Below are 18,138 nucleotides of genomic sequence, written 5' to 3' on the forward strand. Positions count from 1 at the left end.
TTATTATTTTTTTATTGCAACTCAAAATGTAGAAAAAATTTTTTTATATTAAATGTATGTACAAAACAGTGAAAACTCACGTGAATTAAATTTTTAGAAACAAAGGGAGGCGATTGTTTTGAATTCACATTTTTATATTTAAAAATAGAAATGTATAATATTTTTCATTATTGTAATTGTATTTTCTGACGTCTCGTTTTATTTCGTGCATGCGAATAATAATTGAGAGATTATGAGATGTTTTATCTCTATAAAATTTAGCAGCTTAAAATCTGGTTGAAATTAAAAAAATCGACGTCGTCAGTTATTTTTGCGAATATCTGCAGCTTCTTTAAGGCGCATGTAATACATTCAACGTATGTCTTTTTGTACAAGCACATCCCGATAATTTCGTAACGTTTTTGAATACCCCGAAAGACGAATAACAACAATTATATCTTGTATACGGACGCGAAAATACGCACAGCAGTTGCTGGAGGAGAGACGATTAATTGCCGAACGATAGCTCGCGATTTTGCATACGCAACACGCGCACGCACACATCCACGTAAACGCATAAATATGCACGCACGCAACACCGGCATATCTATGCACAAGTTAGACGTTGAGCGATCATATTAAGTATATGTATATACGACTGTGTCACAGGTCATCGGCCCTTGGATATTCTTGGCAACGCGCGCTATCTCTCTCCTTCCTCCGCATCATCCTCATTCTCCTCCCTTTTTTCTTCTCGCTCCCTCCTTGCGACGACGGCGACGACTCCTCTGGGGCTCTTTCGCTCCCTCTTCTCCGCCCAGACTTCTCTTTTGTCTTCCCTCTCGTTGCGAGTACTCCGACAATTCTTTCTCTTCATCTTTGCCCTCCCCCTCTCTCTTCTCTCTCTCTCTGTTTCTTTTTTTTCTTCCTCACGAGTACACATTCTTCGATCTTCAATTAGTTTCTGGCAGATGCACTTCTAAACGGCCTCGTCAACCGGAAACGATATGACCTCCCGGAACTCCAGTAGACAGCTTCTTCTGGATCGATCGCGTGCCCGCCGACGGTTTTATAAATTTTAGATAATTGCCGGAGAGCGCCGGGTATCTCTCTCTGCAAGCGGTGTAATATCCGGCGAATCTTTAATTTCTGAAGGAATATTGGGAAAGAAAACTTTTTCCTTATCCACACCGTGTTGAGAAGGTTTCTCGCAATTTTAATCTTACCGTTTAATCGTATCTTAAAAGATCATGCAACATTCTTCTTCGTAGTATTTTAAATGTGACTTATTTTACGAGACTTTACAGATATTGAAAACTGCTAGAGGAGTGCAACGACTTGCTTCCAATGGCTGTAGCAATAACGATTAAATTTACTCGATGGAGCGATCTACTCGACCGCAGTTTTATACATAAAATAATTTTCCTTTCATTCTTCCCCCGAGGGAAGTTACGAATTTCTCGTAAACTTTCTCTTCTATATTTCTACTTTTCTATTATTTCATCCGAAATGATAACTCGATAATGTAGTACCGTTGTGTTCATTAGCATCTATCAAAAATGTATAGTACTATTACTAACCATCCGATAGATTTTTATTTTATCTGCTCTAGTGGAAATTTTATTGGAATGTTGAAAACAGAAACCTGATATGTGTGAGAGAGAAAGAGAGAGAAAGGAAAAGAGGGAGCCCAAAAAAAGAGTCGTTAATTGACAATTGGATATTTCGTTAGCTCCGATTTCTGTATGAAAATGCAGGATATTTGATCTCTGCAACGGCTACCTGCTCCAAAGTGGTCTCCACTGATCTACCGGGAAATCGATTTTTTTCACGTAAATATGTGGGTTTGAGGAGCGTGGGCGCATTGTAGGCAGCGCTTACGGTGTTTGGTGGTGCGTCATCGTCGTTTCTCGCGAGGAATATTTAATCCGCTTACCAAACGAAACGAATTCAAGCTACTTACCGCGACGGTTTGACATTTCGATTCGTTGGGCGTATAGCGTTGCAATCGCATACGGATACCGCCAGTTATATCCTTTTTTTTCCACGTAGACGGTAAATGGTCAACAGGTTTTTGTCGAATTAGAACGTGAATTAGATGGATATTGGAGCGCTCGGTCAACTTTTCTACTCGTGTTTTCCTAGGCATGTTTATGTTTTCGCAACAGTGACGTCATGTCTCGAAAAAGATTATTTAATTCTGACACGAAATTATTTTTTATTTACTGATAACAAATAAGCCTCGCGTGTGCGTTCCTAGATAACATTTTGTATTAATATATAAAGAGTTTTTAAATTACATATATATTATATTAATTACTTCAAGTTATTTAATATTGAATAATCAAATGGTATTGATTGCATATATCACTAATGTATCAAACCCGCTTTAATGTAAAAAATATTGATTACTTCATAATGTGTGTGAGTGTGTTTCACGTTTTATGAATAGTATGAGCATAATGCCTGAATTATATATAACATAATACATCTGTGATCGAAGAAAGACCCCTTTGATGTCCGTGTCATCTCGCGTATCTATATGCAGATGTATTGTCGTAAAATTATCTCGCGCGCGTAAGAATCTATTCGTGATACGGGAGGACGCAAGGTCTTCGGCAAATAAACGGTACACGAATTGCAGACGGTGCGAGATTCTTTCTCGCTCGGGGCACCGCCGGCTCTAAAGCCGCCTCTGCACGCAGTGGAAGCCGTGTAAGAACGGCTGAGGTACAGCCGGGCGTGTGCAGCCGTGGAACAGTGACCCCCTGGACCAGAGATACAGTTATTGCGTTTACTCTCCTTCATGCTCGGCACGTAGCCGTGCCGCGGGCACGAACCGCGATACGCACCGGCGTCGCGCCTCGGTGCGCGTTGCACCGTTGTCCACTGTTGCGCGTCATTGCGGCAACGTTCGCGCCAGCGATCGTTATTCGGTCGAGAGTCGCGCGAGAAAAATTTGTTTCGCCGCGGATCTCAGCATCGTCCGGTCCGAATCGTGATACGAATGCGCGATTTTTGCGTTTCTCTCAGCGCGTATAGACCCGAAAGACTCGTAGAACTCGTCAGCTTGTCGCTACGAATGCGCGAACCTCGGCGTGAATTTGAAATCTTGATATACAACGAGTACGGAATCCTGATTTCGAGACTAAATGCATATTTGTACTACAAACAAAATGAATTAATTTATTTATGTAAGCGTGTAGCTTGCAGTACAATATAATATAAGCGAGTCAGATATCTTCTTTTGTCTTCTAATATAATAGACGCTTTAATAGATTTATATGTAAAAATCGAAAGATTATGAGAATTCCGTGAATCGATCAGTATGTGTAGAACACATACACGGAGAGAATCTTTTGTTATATTTTACCCTTAAATTTACTACAAACTTGGAACAACTTGGCAACCAAGGAATTTTTTAAATATACAAAAGACATTTTACAAACAACGTGATGAAAATTACCAAGCAGAGTGGTAAATTTTGAAAAATTATTGAAATTTTTTGGATATATTTTAGTAAAATTAATTAAACATATTTTATATTTTAATGTAATAGATATTAATATTTTTTATTATGGTAGATATTAATCAGAATAGCTCGCATAAAATTTTTGGTGGTACATGTTGTTCCACAACTACCATGATTTCAAGGTAAATTTTAAGAGAAAATTCTCTCTTTTTTTTTCATAATTTAGTTATCCTGATCGCACAGGATTCCTTCACTGCCAACGAACTGTCTTACAGAGAATCTCGCGGACAATGAGCACCGAGAAAACCCGTTTTGTTTCGTTTCGCGCGACTAAACGAAAACGAGGCTGCCTCGTTACTCATATATGCGTGCAACTCGTTCGATCTGGACGTGCAGTCCAAACTCGGTTAACGCGTCGAAAACGAGAAAAATTGTGTGCGTGTTCGCTTCGTTCAAATAAAATTCGAAGTCATAAAACACTGGATTGAAAACGCTCTAAAGCCGAACGATGAAAAAAGAGATGAAAAATCAAACCAGATGTACGTATGTCGACTAACTAAATTTTATCAAGATTCGCTCTTTTACCCGAAAACACGGTTGCTTAAAACAATTCGAAATAAACTAATCGTCTCTCTTTGATTTTTGATTGTCAAATTCGCCGGTAACGCGACACGCCGCAGTTGGAAATTGAATATTTTCGTATACGTATAATTACAAAAATGGATTCGCGAGCGACAGGACTCAAAAACGTTCTGGTCTGTGACGTGGTCACGTATCGAGTTTCTCGATTTGGAAACAGCAATTCGTGTTCGGTTTTACCCCGACAAAACGTTATTAAAATAAAATATACACTGCAGGGAAATTAAATTAAATTTATTTTGTTAGTATTTTGTAGTATTTTTCAGTAAATTGTATATTATTCTCTACAGCAAGTGATTCTGAAAACTTTTCGCGCTTCGTCTATTTATGGTGTAATAAATAGACGAGGGATCTGTGTTAATAACGCGCTCAAAACTTGAGAAAGTCCAAAAGAACAGTGCGCAGTATCCTCGATCACGGGATGTCGCGCGAGGTAAAAGTTTCTTTGCAAAAGTTTTCACGTATGCACTCCGCGCGCGCTCACTCGCGCCATTTCCGCGAGGAATAGCGAAGAGAGGTAAAACGAGACGTAAAAATTGCAAAACGCACGGTGGACCACATACACGCGGATCTGCATACAATCGTACGTTATCTGATCGTGAGAGCTGCCGAGCTATGACCACTAGGCACCCATACTTTCTACTACGGCGGTTATTGCAGACTATGGGCGATAGCGAGGTGATAAAGCCTTCGTGAGAAGAGCTGGACATACCGTGCCGTCCCACTTTCCGGCCGAGATAGCCGCAGAGATAGCTCGCTGTGCGCGATCTTTAGACGCTTTTCACATAAAAGAAGGAGGCGGCTTCCAGCTCGAAGCTTGCGTCATTCTCACTCGTGCGCGCGTCGCAACAGTATATTTCCCCGCCTTAAAAATATTATTAATGTCACGATCCCATCCTAAACTTCGAGATATCCCTCGGGACAGAGCCACGATACCTCGCTACGCCGGGAGCAAGACATTCCTCTTCGCGTTGGATTATCCTTCGAGGATAATCTTAGCTTTGTTTGGGTAGAACAATTATCGATCGATCCTCCGAACCCCCGTTAAGCGACCTATCTATCCTCTGCTTGCGATGGCTGGTAGCCCCGGATTAATCCTAAACTTCCGCATGCGTCAATCAACTCGCTAGTTTGTTTAGCGACCTTATCAGGTGAGTAGCCCAAGTGCCCTTCGGCGAGTTCGACCGCTTGCCCGAGGTTCAACGAACCCTGCGAACGACTCACTGCCGTGTCGCCGGGGTTAATTAATTGAGGTTACGACTTTCTCCGATCTGATTTACACTACATTGTGTTGTGTTGTTCGCCATCGAGTTGATGAACTTTTTTCCGCGCTTGCTTCTTCAAGCGTACGGATTCGTACGATGAGATGACTTAAAATTAAGTCAACCTCGATTGGGATTTCGGGGTAAATAAAGCATGGGAGAATTAATTTGTTAGATGGAAGGAAGATATATATATATATATATATATATATATATATATATATATAGATAGATTTACTGTACCATATTACTTGCGTGAAATGAAAAAAGTGATGAGATATTTTGTAGCTGGCAAAGCTGATGAAGAATCATCGATTGTAGGAATTTAATCGAAATCTTGAGAACTGCTCGTTTAAAACTAGATTTTGATGTCGATATTTAATTCTTATCTCGGCGTAATCTAAAGTATTCGGTAAAATATTTGGTACTAAGAATTCAGATTATCGTTAGTATTTCAATCTCTTCTTATCGTAACTTCCTTATCCTCTAAGCCAAAGTAATTAGGATAGATATAGATATTTATATACGGTAAGATTCTCATAAACGTTCTTAAAGTTTCAACAGCACGATTTTTAACGAGTGTTATTTTTTTCAAAACCAAGATTCCCTGTTATTCAACAATTTCGGAAATAATTTGCATCACGATAATATCATCGATTACATATTCAGCATTCTGCGAGGGTGCGTTTTATTCACGAGAAGCGATCGTGGGAGATGTGAGATCCAGTTATTATTATTAATTACACATGTATCTCCGCATCGGTTCAACGAACTCGGGCAGGGTTAATTTGGTGAATTCAACTTTCTTCGACGGGACTTAACCCGGGAGACCTCGACGCAACGTTGTAACAATGAACCGTGAAAATGACAAAAAGAAAAGGACAACGGGATAAGGCACACCGACGTGGAAACAGTTTCATTCTGCTGCTCGCTGATTTTTTATGCGCTTTGGATAACGTAGAACTTAAAAGCAGACTAACAAAATAACGCTCGAGTTATAGGAAATATGAAAAAAATATCGGAAAAGGTTTAACAGCATTAAAAACTGTGTAATTATTTGATTATTTGGAAGGGACAAAAACTCTACTAAGAAAATGCTTTTTCGGAAAGTCTAAACGTGTAATTGCTCTCTATGTTTGTAGTAAATTACAATAAATAATTATAATGAATTTTTGGTTCAAAACATTTTCGTATATTTCATTATTTTTTATAACATTCGGGTACGGATCAGTATCTCTGTGAGAGCTAAATAGGGATACTCTTTTACAAGCTGTTCCACGTAATACGCATTCGAAGTTAATCATCAATCCGGGAGAGACGACAGTCGCGTCAAGTGTTCTCGTAATAAACGCGGCGGGCGTGCGTCACGTTTCACGCGTGCGAAAGCGGAAAAGGCGCGCGATAGCGCGAAAAAAGCCGGCGGCGCGCCGTGGCCGGGTCGACGAACCCGGCGTAAGGATTAATTTGGCGTGCGTTCGTAACTTCCTTCAACGAGACTTAACCCCGCGCGACCCCGGCTTGACACCCGGGTGGAGCGCGGGAGCAGATATAAAAATGTCTGAAAATGAACGCGACGGGCGGGGCGTAACCGCCCGTCACGGCGCGGGCGGTCAAAAGGACGTCGCCGAACACGCCGGCGCCGCGGCGGTGGTGGTGCCGCGCGTGTTCGGCGCGCTCGGCAGCGCGAAATCTAGAATTAACCATGCAGGGGCCCTGGTGTACGGCGAGGTGGTAAAATTAATTCACGCAATCATTCACGCGTGATTGAACGGTTACGCTTCGCGGCGACAACCCCCTCGGATTCAGATGCAAAATAACCGCGACCGCTACGACGACAAGTTGCACGTGGCGTTAGCGTTACGAAATTATTATACGTCGGCGGAACCTGGAGAGGTCGCGGCTTGGTGCTCTTGAGCGAGTCCGGGGGATAATTATTTCTCACTTACGGCGAACGTTTGTATTTGCTGAATAAATCATGTGTTATTACGATGGTAGGGTCGACGATGACCGCGAGGGAAGTGCACTAAATATCAATTCAAATCGACGAAATCCTCGTTTCTCTTCCCCTCGTTTCACCCGTCTCGAGAGCTTCTTTACCTCTTTTCGCTTCGTTTTTTTATCCCCTTTTTCATTTCTCTCTCTTTCATCGCCTCCCCGTGCCGTCTTTTTATAGGTACTGAATGTTAAACGTCGTCATACTGTCACAGACTGAAATGTCTGAAAAATGAAGAGAGATGGCAGTGCTCGTTTAGATGCCGTTATATTATCCTAAAATTTTTCTGTGTGAAGAATACAAGAGGGAACAAAATGTTAATATTAAATAATATCTTTTGGAAATATTGTCGTACTAGATTTACAAAGAAATATGTTGTGTAAATTATTATGTTGACATATAGAAATTGGAATAGCACAAAGTAGAATAGCCCAAAGGTGTTCATGCAAAAGTACCGATCTTTTTGTTAAGGAAAGATCGATTTAAAATTGGAAATATATTTCAAAATGAAAAGAGCGACGATATAGTTTTGAAACTGTATATATATCTAAATATATTTAATATATTTATAATATGATAACTTTTTTATTAGTTTTATTTATATCTGAAGATTTGATACAATAAGGGGTTTATGAACCCCTAAAGTAAAGAAAAATGATTTGTTTGAAGTATTTTATTAATCGGAAAAATATATAACACAAACACTCTTTATATATTCCTACATCTTGTAAGTGATAAATGTGTGGGTGCGTGAAATCTTTTTTCTCTCAGTGGCTGTCGTACACGGTGATGATTTGTAACCGAAAGTAGCTTTCTGAAAAGATATGCTGAATTTTGAATGAACAATGAACGTCCCTCTTTCCCTCTATCTCTCGCTCTTTCTCATCTCCCCTTCCCTCGATCCTGCTCTTTCCTCCCTCTGGATACCGACATGCAACGAGCGGGCAGGTTCAACGAACCCGGGATGACGTGACACCGCCACGCTGGGAATTTATTATCTGAAGCCCGTTGTTCAACGACCCTCGCTTTTTTCGCGTGCACCGCGGATTTGAGCGCGTTCTTGGCTTAGTTTCTTCCCGATTTCCCCCGGCGCACCGTCATCGCGCGGTCACGGATGACGTATCCCCCGTACCGCGATGGGTTTTTCGCGGTGGACGTTTGTCGCGCGTGACGCCGGTTTGACGCTCGTATCGCCAGCGACCGAACGGATGCGTACGAAACATTTTAGGAATATATGCAGAATGATGTAATTTCGCAATAGCGCCCGACGTTTCGACATATATGTATACGAAATATGGAGGTGCCATGGGTTCCAATGGAATTTTTATGTCGCTTCATGGATTATTTCCACGTTTACAAATCCTTGATAAACTGCAGGTTATAAAAACATATATTCTTCCGTAAACGATTATTTTATTCTCTTTTCCTATATCGACTAGATAATTTACACAAATTAGCGGTAAAGAATCAAACTTTTCTAATTCGGAGATATATTCTACGAATAATCAATTTATTATAATATATGACTAATATGACTAATGCAGAGTTGAGTTTTTCTATGATATAAACGGCGAATGCGAGTCAGGCGCGGGACGTGGTGCGCAATAAAACTTAAGACGTGTCTTCAAATGTAACGGACATTTCGGCTCTTTTTTTTAGCCATCTTCAGCATTTATTAAGCTTCTTGAGGAGCGGTCGTGACAAGCGAGCTGGTAAGCACCATTATAGTGGACATTTTCAAAATACTAAACTCAGGTAGAATTTTGAACAATGCATTTGCCATGCTGTGTGTATGTATATAATACGCACTTTTAATAGTCGAGCCTCCTTACATTTGACTAGGGTTGTTACTTTTCGACAGCTTTGAAGCATAGTCGAATATATACATACACATGGCATGGCAAATGCATTGTTCAAAATTTTACCTGAGTTTAGTATCTTAGAAATGTCCACTATATAATCGTGCTTCTCGCTTGTCACGACCGCTCTTCAAGAATGGCGCTTCCTATCTCGAGCTCTGCAGGAATAGAATCCTTTTTCTTAATAAATGCTGAAGATGGCTCAAAGGAAGAGCCGAAATGTCCGTTACATTTGAAGACACGTTTTAAGTTTTATTACGCATTACGTCCCGTGCCTGACTCGCATTCGCCGTTTATATCGTTGACATTTTCACGAGTCTAATTATATTAAGTTTTTCTCTCTCTTTCTCTCTCTCTCTAACAAGGACATGTAAAACATTTCTTGATGTAATTTTTAATGTGTACTAAATATATTATATAAAAAAACTGTATTATATATTACTAAATTTTTTAAAATTTATTAATCTGCTTATTACGTTGTTTTGTAAAATGTCTTTTGTATATTTTAAAAATTCCTTGGTTGCCAAGTTGTCCCAAGTTTGTAGTGAATTTAAGGCTAAAATATTAAAAAAAAATTATCTCCGTGTAGGAACTATTGGTGCTTATAACCAACGAAATTGGTTGAGGTAACCAAGAAACTGGTATTCCGATTGGTCACCCAGTCACCCAGAAATTAGTTCTCACAACCAATGACCGTAGCTAGTTTAACCAAGTTCTTGGTGAATTCGGTAAAAACCAAGTACTATTGGTTGCTCCAACTACGGCAGTCTAACCACGTGCCGTTGTTATATGTAACCAAGAAATCCAGCTGGCGCATATATAACCGAGGCACGTGGTTGAGCCGACCATTTTCTTCAAGATTTTCTTGGTTATCTCAACCAAGTATTTTTTCCGTGAGCTATAAGGAAAATTTAAACTATAACAAATATTTACATCCCCACTAAAGGATCTAATCATATCTCTTTCTTCGACCTTTTATAAGGTATTGAACGCTTGTTGAAACAGTTTCGTATTTAGAACCAAACAATACGCGATACAGAACAGTTATAAAGAAGAGAGAAAAGTGCGAGCATTGAAATATTACATTTTAAAAATATTTAACATACAGAGCAATTATTGTGACAAAATTTACACGGAAAATCATAAGAAGAATTAAGAGAGCAGTTATTTTGTGAATATAATATAGATAAATATAATACAATATGGCAGATGTTCAAAGCACAAACTCAACAGATATAAATGATCAAGCTATCAACACAACAAATGTAAAAGATCGACATATAACGCCTAAGGAAACGATACATTTGGACCTCTTAACGACATGCGATGGCATGCGTAAAAAGCAGTAAGTACACACTCAAAAGCTTTAGATTAAAAGACTGATGTAATAGACAGAGAAATAGTGATCATCAGTAGCTAATTCACAATTTTGCGTTTCTAATCATATTATTCTTTGTTTTAGTTATTTTTAATCGAACATAATGGATTTTTTGTTTTTGCACATATGAATTTTTTTAGGCATATACACACACGCATATCATATATCATATATTTTACACTAAGAACGTTGACTTCTTACTCGTTTCTAAATTGTCATAAATTTCCTAAATCGTTTCGCATACAATCAAAATGTTCATAATGGGACAACTGCAGTTGTCTTATTATAAAACAATTACTATTATAGAACGGTTATTTTGACGAAAATATCATTCGGAGATGCTTTCCAAAAGATTCATAATTCATGCTCAGAATGAAATTTTCTTATTTGTGAAACTATTTTTTATATTCTATTTTTCATATTCTTTATTTACAATCTTGTTTCAATCTCAATTATCAATTCTAATAAGAATTATCAGATATATAGCTTCTGTTTATAATCTTATAAGAAAAATAAAAGATTTCGAAAAACGATAAACGAGGTGTCGCGCCAATGTTGAACACCGAAATGTCAAGGATATTATTGTTACCAAACGTAAACAAGTATAGTTAATAAATTGCCGCATTAAGCGAAATGCGAGGAAATTTTTAAATCGAGGAACGTACTCTTGTGATATGAAAGAGGTCAGTCGGCAGATGAAAAGAGAAAGATTTTCCAGCGCATCGTTGTCGCACGAGTCTCTTCGGCGTTGCGAAACGCCATTTCTCGGCGTAACGCACCGCACGCCAGGCTTAATTGCCGTCGCGAAATAACTCCCATGAGACGTCATTGTTATTATGAAGCTTGCTCGTCGCGTTCGCACCAAGTGCGAACGCCTGCCTAGAACCCCGCGTCACCTCGCTTTAACGACTTTGCGCGCAGATCCCACGACACGGACCGCCGAAATTCGTCTACCCGATGATTCGCTAAAGTGAATTTTTATGGGATACCTCGTGAATGCCTCGTGAAACATTAAATTCGGGCTAATCTCGCTAGCGTCTCGTATCCGCGATAAAACCGTCTCGACATACAATCAACGCCTCTTTTCTTTACATCAACGTCGCGCGTCGGCAATCTAGATCTGGAGAACGCAATTAGCACGTTTAGCACCGGCGATAATTCCGCAGTTTCGTTCGCAGAATCTACGCTAATGGTTTATCGCGGCCACGCGAAAGGACTCCAAACGAAATCGGCGCGCCAGCTCCGCGTGTAGCATAAAATTTTATAACGGTCACATCGAAAAATTGTATTTCAAAGGTTTTCGTCGAAAACGTTTTAATTTCTATCCGAATTATATATAGCTTTGCATTAACGTGACAATGATATCTTATTAAAAAAAAAAAAGAATCTTCTTTTTAAACGTTATATAGAATTTTTGTTAAAAAATGTAGGACGGAAAATCAAGTGACGCGTCTTTTCTGAAAGTGCGATATTTCAATGTTTGCAGAGTGGAAAGCTCAGCGCTGCAGTTGGTGTGCCCGCTGGATTCTCGCCCGGTGCAGCTAATCTTCCGAGGATTGCAGGTGGTCAAGGAGAAGCGAGTGCTCCTTCGAGATGTCTCGGGAGTCGTCAAGCCAGGCGAATTATTGGCCGTTATGGGCCCTTCAGGTACGAAACAGTGTTGTACATTATTCGAATAAATTTTTATTCGATTACGAATAACGAATAATTTTTTTATTCGTTATTCTTTATTCGTTGATAGAATTATTTATCATTAAAATTATTCGTTATTTACAATTAAATATGTTTATTCGTTATTTTTTATTCGAAAATAAAACAAAGTATATAAAAAATTTTGTTAACAAATTATAATATTTCGTGAACGTAAAGTTATAATTTATTAATTAGTATTTTTAATGTCAAATAAATAATTAAAATTAAAGAAATTAAACAAATTTACAATCAATAAAATAAAAAACAACATAAAAACTAATCTTATTTATAAATAGAAAAAAAGAAATTTATAATGAAAAAAGTACATAATTAACTTTAGTTTCCCAAAAGTGTAGATTTCATCTTGTAGTTGGTTTAAAAAAAATCACTTAAAAGTAATTATTATCAAAGTATATTTTTTATTTGATACATTTTTATTTTAAAATGCTTTTAGAAGCACACATTTTTCAAATATACTGTCTGATAATCGATGATATTTGGCTGTATTAATCATCGTAGCAAATGAAAATAATCTCTCCACCGGAGCCGAAGAAGGAATGAATGTATTGTATTTTATCAAAATTTTCTTTATTGTAGGATATTTTTCTAGATAAGATATCTGAGAGTCTGGAGCTCCTAGATAATGAAAGATCTAGAAACAAAAACGAAAATATTTGTTTTATGATCCTTATTTTCGTTTTTGTTTCTAGATCTTTCATTATCTAGGAGCTCCAGACTCTCAGATATCTTATCTAGAAAAATATCCTACAATAAAGAAAATTTTTATAAAATACAATACATTCTCATTCCTTCTTCCAGTGAGGACTTTAATTTTTACTTTGTGCATCATTTTTTGTTATCGATTTTTTTTATTTGTTACATTCTTCGAATAAAAATGATGAATTACGAATCAATTATTTGTGATTATTTTATTCAAGTAACGAATAATCAAATTATTCGATATTCACGAATAACGAATACATTTATTTTATTCGTTATTTTTTATTCGTTATTCAGAATAAATTTTGCCCAACACTAACTATATGTTTATTGTATCAATCGAGCTTTCGTGCCAGCTCTCGCAATACTCGCGAGACCGATCGCATTTGATAAAGCAATACATATCCCAGAGAATTATTTTTCAGATAAACAATGAAATATTTAATTCAGAATTATATTTTAAAATATTAAATTATCCGATAAATGCGACAAATTCTTGTATTTGTTCCAGTAAGAGCCTAAATGTATGAAATTTAATTTAACAGAGAGAATGTTTACCTAATTCTAACATATCAGTTTAAAACATTTTCAAAAATAATCGCGTAAAGTTACGTACATGTGCGTTGCATCGCATCGTTTAAAACACTCTAATGGCAAAAAACGTACAGCTTCACGTTTATTCTGTAGGACCATTACATTTCTGTAATGATCCTATTTTTTCGTCTCGTCCCGTCCCGCCGATGACCCGACGTAATTGCGCGGCTTCTCGAATACTCTTTCACGTTTTACATTATTTCTTGCGAATCTTAATCGCACGGTGTTGCGTGGACGTCGCGCGGAGAATTAAGTCTGCGTTTCTATCTTTAACCGCTTTTATGCGCGCGACAGCGAAATATATACACCGGCCCGGCAATTTCGTCCGGCTGGAATATTTATCGATGCACGCGGGGCGAGAAAGTTCGTTCGCGGTCGTTTCCGACGCATCGCACGCCACATGCAGAAGCAGAATTCACCGATCCCAATTAAGTCGGCGTTAAATTCTGATGTTGTCCTCTTAATGCAGAAGAACAAAATTGCATTTTTAAGATACGAGATATTAAAGGCGGACTCGTGATACTCACAATTTTCAGTAGCATTTTTACGAGCGGAGAAGCATTCTCCGAATGCGCAAAACGCATTTATAATATTATGATAATCACAACTTTTCATTTAAATACCTTAAAATCGTGCAACGTACAATGTACCGTTTGTTTTAACAATTCTGTAATTTGTCTCGAGCATTTCAAGTCTAAAGATATTTTTATAAGTCCGCTGTTTCATCGACCTGGATCGAAATGTCTGGCTCGAGCGTGCGCGAGTTCGAGTATTTGAAGATCGCGCGCCTAAGAATTTATTTTCTACTTTACAAATACGAGGAATGTTAATGGTTCAGAATCTAACATTTTAACTTGAAGGTTCAAAGAGCTAAAAGATTTAGATGGTATTTTAAGAATTTCGAAATGTCGACACGCATGAACGAAATCCACCCTTTCTCTCTAGCGAAGATAAATAAGTACAAAATTGTAAATTCTCAAATTAACGAAGAATACTACTTCACCGATAACTTATTATACGGTATTACATAATGGTTTTCGCACGTGTAAGGGACATCTAACACGACGCGATGTGCGAAAGATATATTCACTGAAATATATATAACGAGTTTACACGACAGCGCACACGAAGGTGCTAAATTTTTGTTTGGCATATTTGTTACGCAGGCTGTGGTAAAACAACACTGCTGAACTGTTTGTCCGGCCGTGTTGGCGTGGACGGCGGTGAGATCTGGCTGAACCGCGAGAGGCTCACCAAACGGTGGCGCAGAAGAATCTGCTACGTACAACAGCAGGATATTTTTTTCCCCGATCTCACCTTACGGCAGACACTTGAGGTAGGTCCAGCGAGGAATATTACACGGTAGCAAGGAACTTTAATCCAATTCTGAATAAGCGACACCACAGTCATTTCGGTCTATTAACGTCTCTTGGATATTCTGTCTCTTAGATTTAATGATTTATAAACATGTTAAAGATTAAGCTCCGGTGTATTATATATTGATTTAAAATAAATTGAAAAGTCGAGTCTTCCTTTGCAAAAAATAACTCGCGAGAGCGAGTTACTTTGTATCACTTTTTAATTCAAATGAGATGTTGCACTATATATTATCGAGCTTGTGAAATATTTTGGCGCTATTTTTATTTACAGAATTGAGCAAATAATATTGTACCAAATACTGAACATACAATATGTATCTTGTATATTTAATAGAATATTTGACTGTGCATGCAGAATGATTCAAAATATGTAGATATATAAATATGTATGTGCGCCCCGCTAATTTTTGTATACACATAAATAAATGATGAAGCCAAACCGTCAATGGTATGCCGATCGTAAAACTAACGCAAGGAATGAATATAATTTATTTGTATGCAAAACTTAGAGGAGGGGTATGTCAAGTCTCGACGTGCGCGTGTACTCGCGCGATGAAACAAGCAATGAACAAAACGCGCGCAACGATGGAAACGAGACAGTTGCTGTGGATGCATTTCTGTACCGGTATCCCGAAATAAGAGAACAAAACGCAGAAACGAGCGTAGCGTTTCCTCGTTTTCCACGAAAATCCCCGGCCCCGGGGGCGTGCCAAGGCAGCCACGCGAGCCTTTCACTCGATATTCATCACGTCCCACGCGCCGAACAAGCGGGAATTAGGAGGACACCCTGTACGCAAAGATCGCGGGGAATGCAAATGCGGGCTAGGAGCCAATGCGCCCCGTTGCACTTGGGGGATTTAAGAGGTTTGGGCGGAAAACGGACGCGGACAGATACGCGCTTTGTCGCTTTAGCCGCTCTAATCGAATAAACATGCCCGGTACGCACACGCACACGCGCGCGCGTGCACCTGCGCGTCGCGACTCATTGCGAATCGGGAGACAGAGAGTCTCGTAACAAGGTTAACCGAAAGACTATTTTTAATCATGGAAACGTTTCTCATATTTACTTTTTTTTTCTATCTCTTAATATCTTTCTCATTTCGTACCTCGCGGCGTTGGAAGCGTTCTCACCTTCCGTGAAGGAGAGTCCCGACTTTTGAGACAATTACGATTATAAGGTCTTTAACTATAAGAATAATTAAAATAAGAGATAGAAATAGTAGGCATATATTGATTCCATATTCCAGGATGAGATGATATTCATTTGAAAACACATTTCGTAAATTCAAAACTTAACGGTATAACAACAGACGAATACAGATCAACCAAAGGTTTGAAGAATGACAGATTGCATACAGTTCAAATTGAAACGCACGAGTTTTATTTGTCTGTCATTAACGCGCAGCGTCTAAATAATTTAAATGCAATCAATCGGCCGGGTATTTGGAACAATCCTACTCTACGTCTCATTGAGATAAAACTTTCAATAAAATCTGAATACGTAGGTAGATGGATATTGCTGTTTATCGAGCACTCGAGGCGTCCCTTCAAGCGCTGAAACGTTACAAAAATTGTTTACAGCATGATAATTGAATAATGAAAAAAAAAGCAAAGTATGAGAGATAAAAAAAGTATCACGTGCATGGCGCCCACTCGCGCGCGCGTACCTACGCGACAGTCGGCACGCGCGTGTCACACGCATAGCGATACACGCGGCTCTCGCGACGAACCCGACGCGTTCGTCTAGCCGCGACCGTTAGCGGGGTACAGCGGCCCGCGATGACGAGGGGGGGGAGGGTCGTATCTCTCGCGGTGACGTCATAACTCGGTCAGTGAACCGCCGAGAGCTCGCGCGGCGTGCGTCTTACGGTTTCGAAAACATTTGGCGCCGCCTCTACACGCGCGCATACCGCGCGTGCACACGGCGCGCTGTTTAGAGAGAGGCACGGCCGCGGTGTATAGCTCCTTTCAGCGGGATGACACTTTCTCTCTCCCGGGGGGTAGGAGGGCGCGCGAGGCCTCCTCTCCGGCCTTCTTTCCTCTAGCCGCTTCCTCTCCCTTTCCGCGCGCGGTGGTCTCGCTTCTGTTGTCTATCGCGAGAGAGACAGGTTTTGTATCTAACGGCGAATGAACTCGAATTTTAGGTCTGGTTGCATTTTGGGGACCACGGGGGGTGACTTTGCAGCAAGACTGTATAAGTCTTTGTCTCGCGGATCGACACTGACCTCCTCTTTCGATCGAGTTGTTTGATACATAAACAGGAGCGGTAAAAAATAATTGCGCGAAAATCATCTCACGTAATGTACATGTTTAGAAGCCTCACCCACATATTTCTAAATCACGCTTGTAATTAGTGTCACGAAGTTAAATGTTTAGATTAGCATAAAGATGTTTCATGATGAGTGCATTTAACGAGACTTTTTTTTATTATACGAAGCAATTTTTTTTCTATGGATGTTATAGGCCGGTATTCCGGTTCATATAGTCCGTTCTTGTTTCAAGATTGTCTTAAGTAATGTCTTAAGGTGCTATACAGCTAAATTGTGATTGATTTATGACATCTTAAGATTATACTTAAGAGACGGTCTTAAATATAAGAACCGACTATATGAATACCGTCCAGAATCTTATTTTCGTGTATCTTTCAGTCCGTGTTTTTTCAAAACTTTTTCTGAATTTTGACAAAATTCTAAAGTGATTTTATATACCGTGTCAACACATAATATAATTTGAATATCATTAGAATAACCCAGAAAGAAAAAGATTGTCCGAAATTTGTGTGTGAGCAAAAAATGAGAAAATCGTGCCGTCCGGCTGCATTCTTAAAGCCTCGGCTCGTCAAAAGGCCCTTTCGTTCCCAAGACAGGAATGTAAACTGTTAGAGGGAACAGAAGAAGAGGTTCACTTTTCCGCCGTCCGGTTCCACAGCCGGGTATCGTCGTTATCTTTATTTAGACATAACTGTGTTCCCGCGGCGAGTACACACAATATCATCGGCCGCACTTTCTCTCTCCGCATAACGGGCCCCCTCTTGTGTAACGGCACGAGGAGAATGAACGTTGAGAAACGGCATGCGCGTCGTCGTCTCGGCCGGTCTCTGTATCCGTACGCGTAGCCGCTCTGTTGATTGTGATATAAAGGGCGATCCATAACATCATCGCGCATCAAGCC

General features: G+C 39.4%; 1 protein-coding gene across 3 annotated transcripts in view; it reads left to right on the forward strand.

The window, feature by feature from the left end:
• E23 (Early gene at 23) overlaps positions 1-18,138 on the forward strand; it is a 133,474-nt gene that overhangs the window by 89,652 nt on the left and 25,684 nt on the right. For 2 of the 3 annotated variants that reach the window (XM_071772257.1, XM_071772258.1), the window contains 2 exons: positions 12,069-12,229; positions 14,755-14,924. In XM_071772257.1, coding sequence (XP_071628358.1) covers positions 12,069-12,229; positions 14,755-14,924 — 331 coding nt within the window. Of the gene's footprint in view, positions 1-10,143; positions 10,550-12,068; positions 12,230-14,754; positions 14,925-18,138 lie in introns of those variants that run through there. The other variant, XM_071772256.1, reaches the window with a different exon arrangement.

This window comes from Temnothorax longispinosus, chromosome 3, assembly GCF_030848805.1.
Source record: "Temnothorax longispinosus isolate EJ_2023e chromosome 3, Tlon_JGU_v1, whole genome shotgun sequence".
In the NCBI taxonomy this organism is placed as follows: domain Eukaryota; kingdom Metazoa; phylum Arthropoda; class Insecta; order Hymenoptera; family Formicidae; genus Temnothorax; species Temnothorax longispinosus.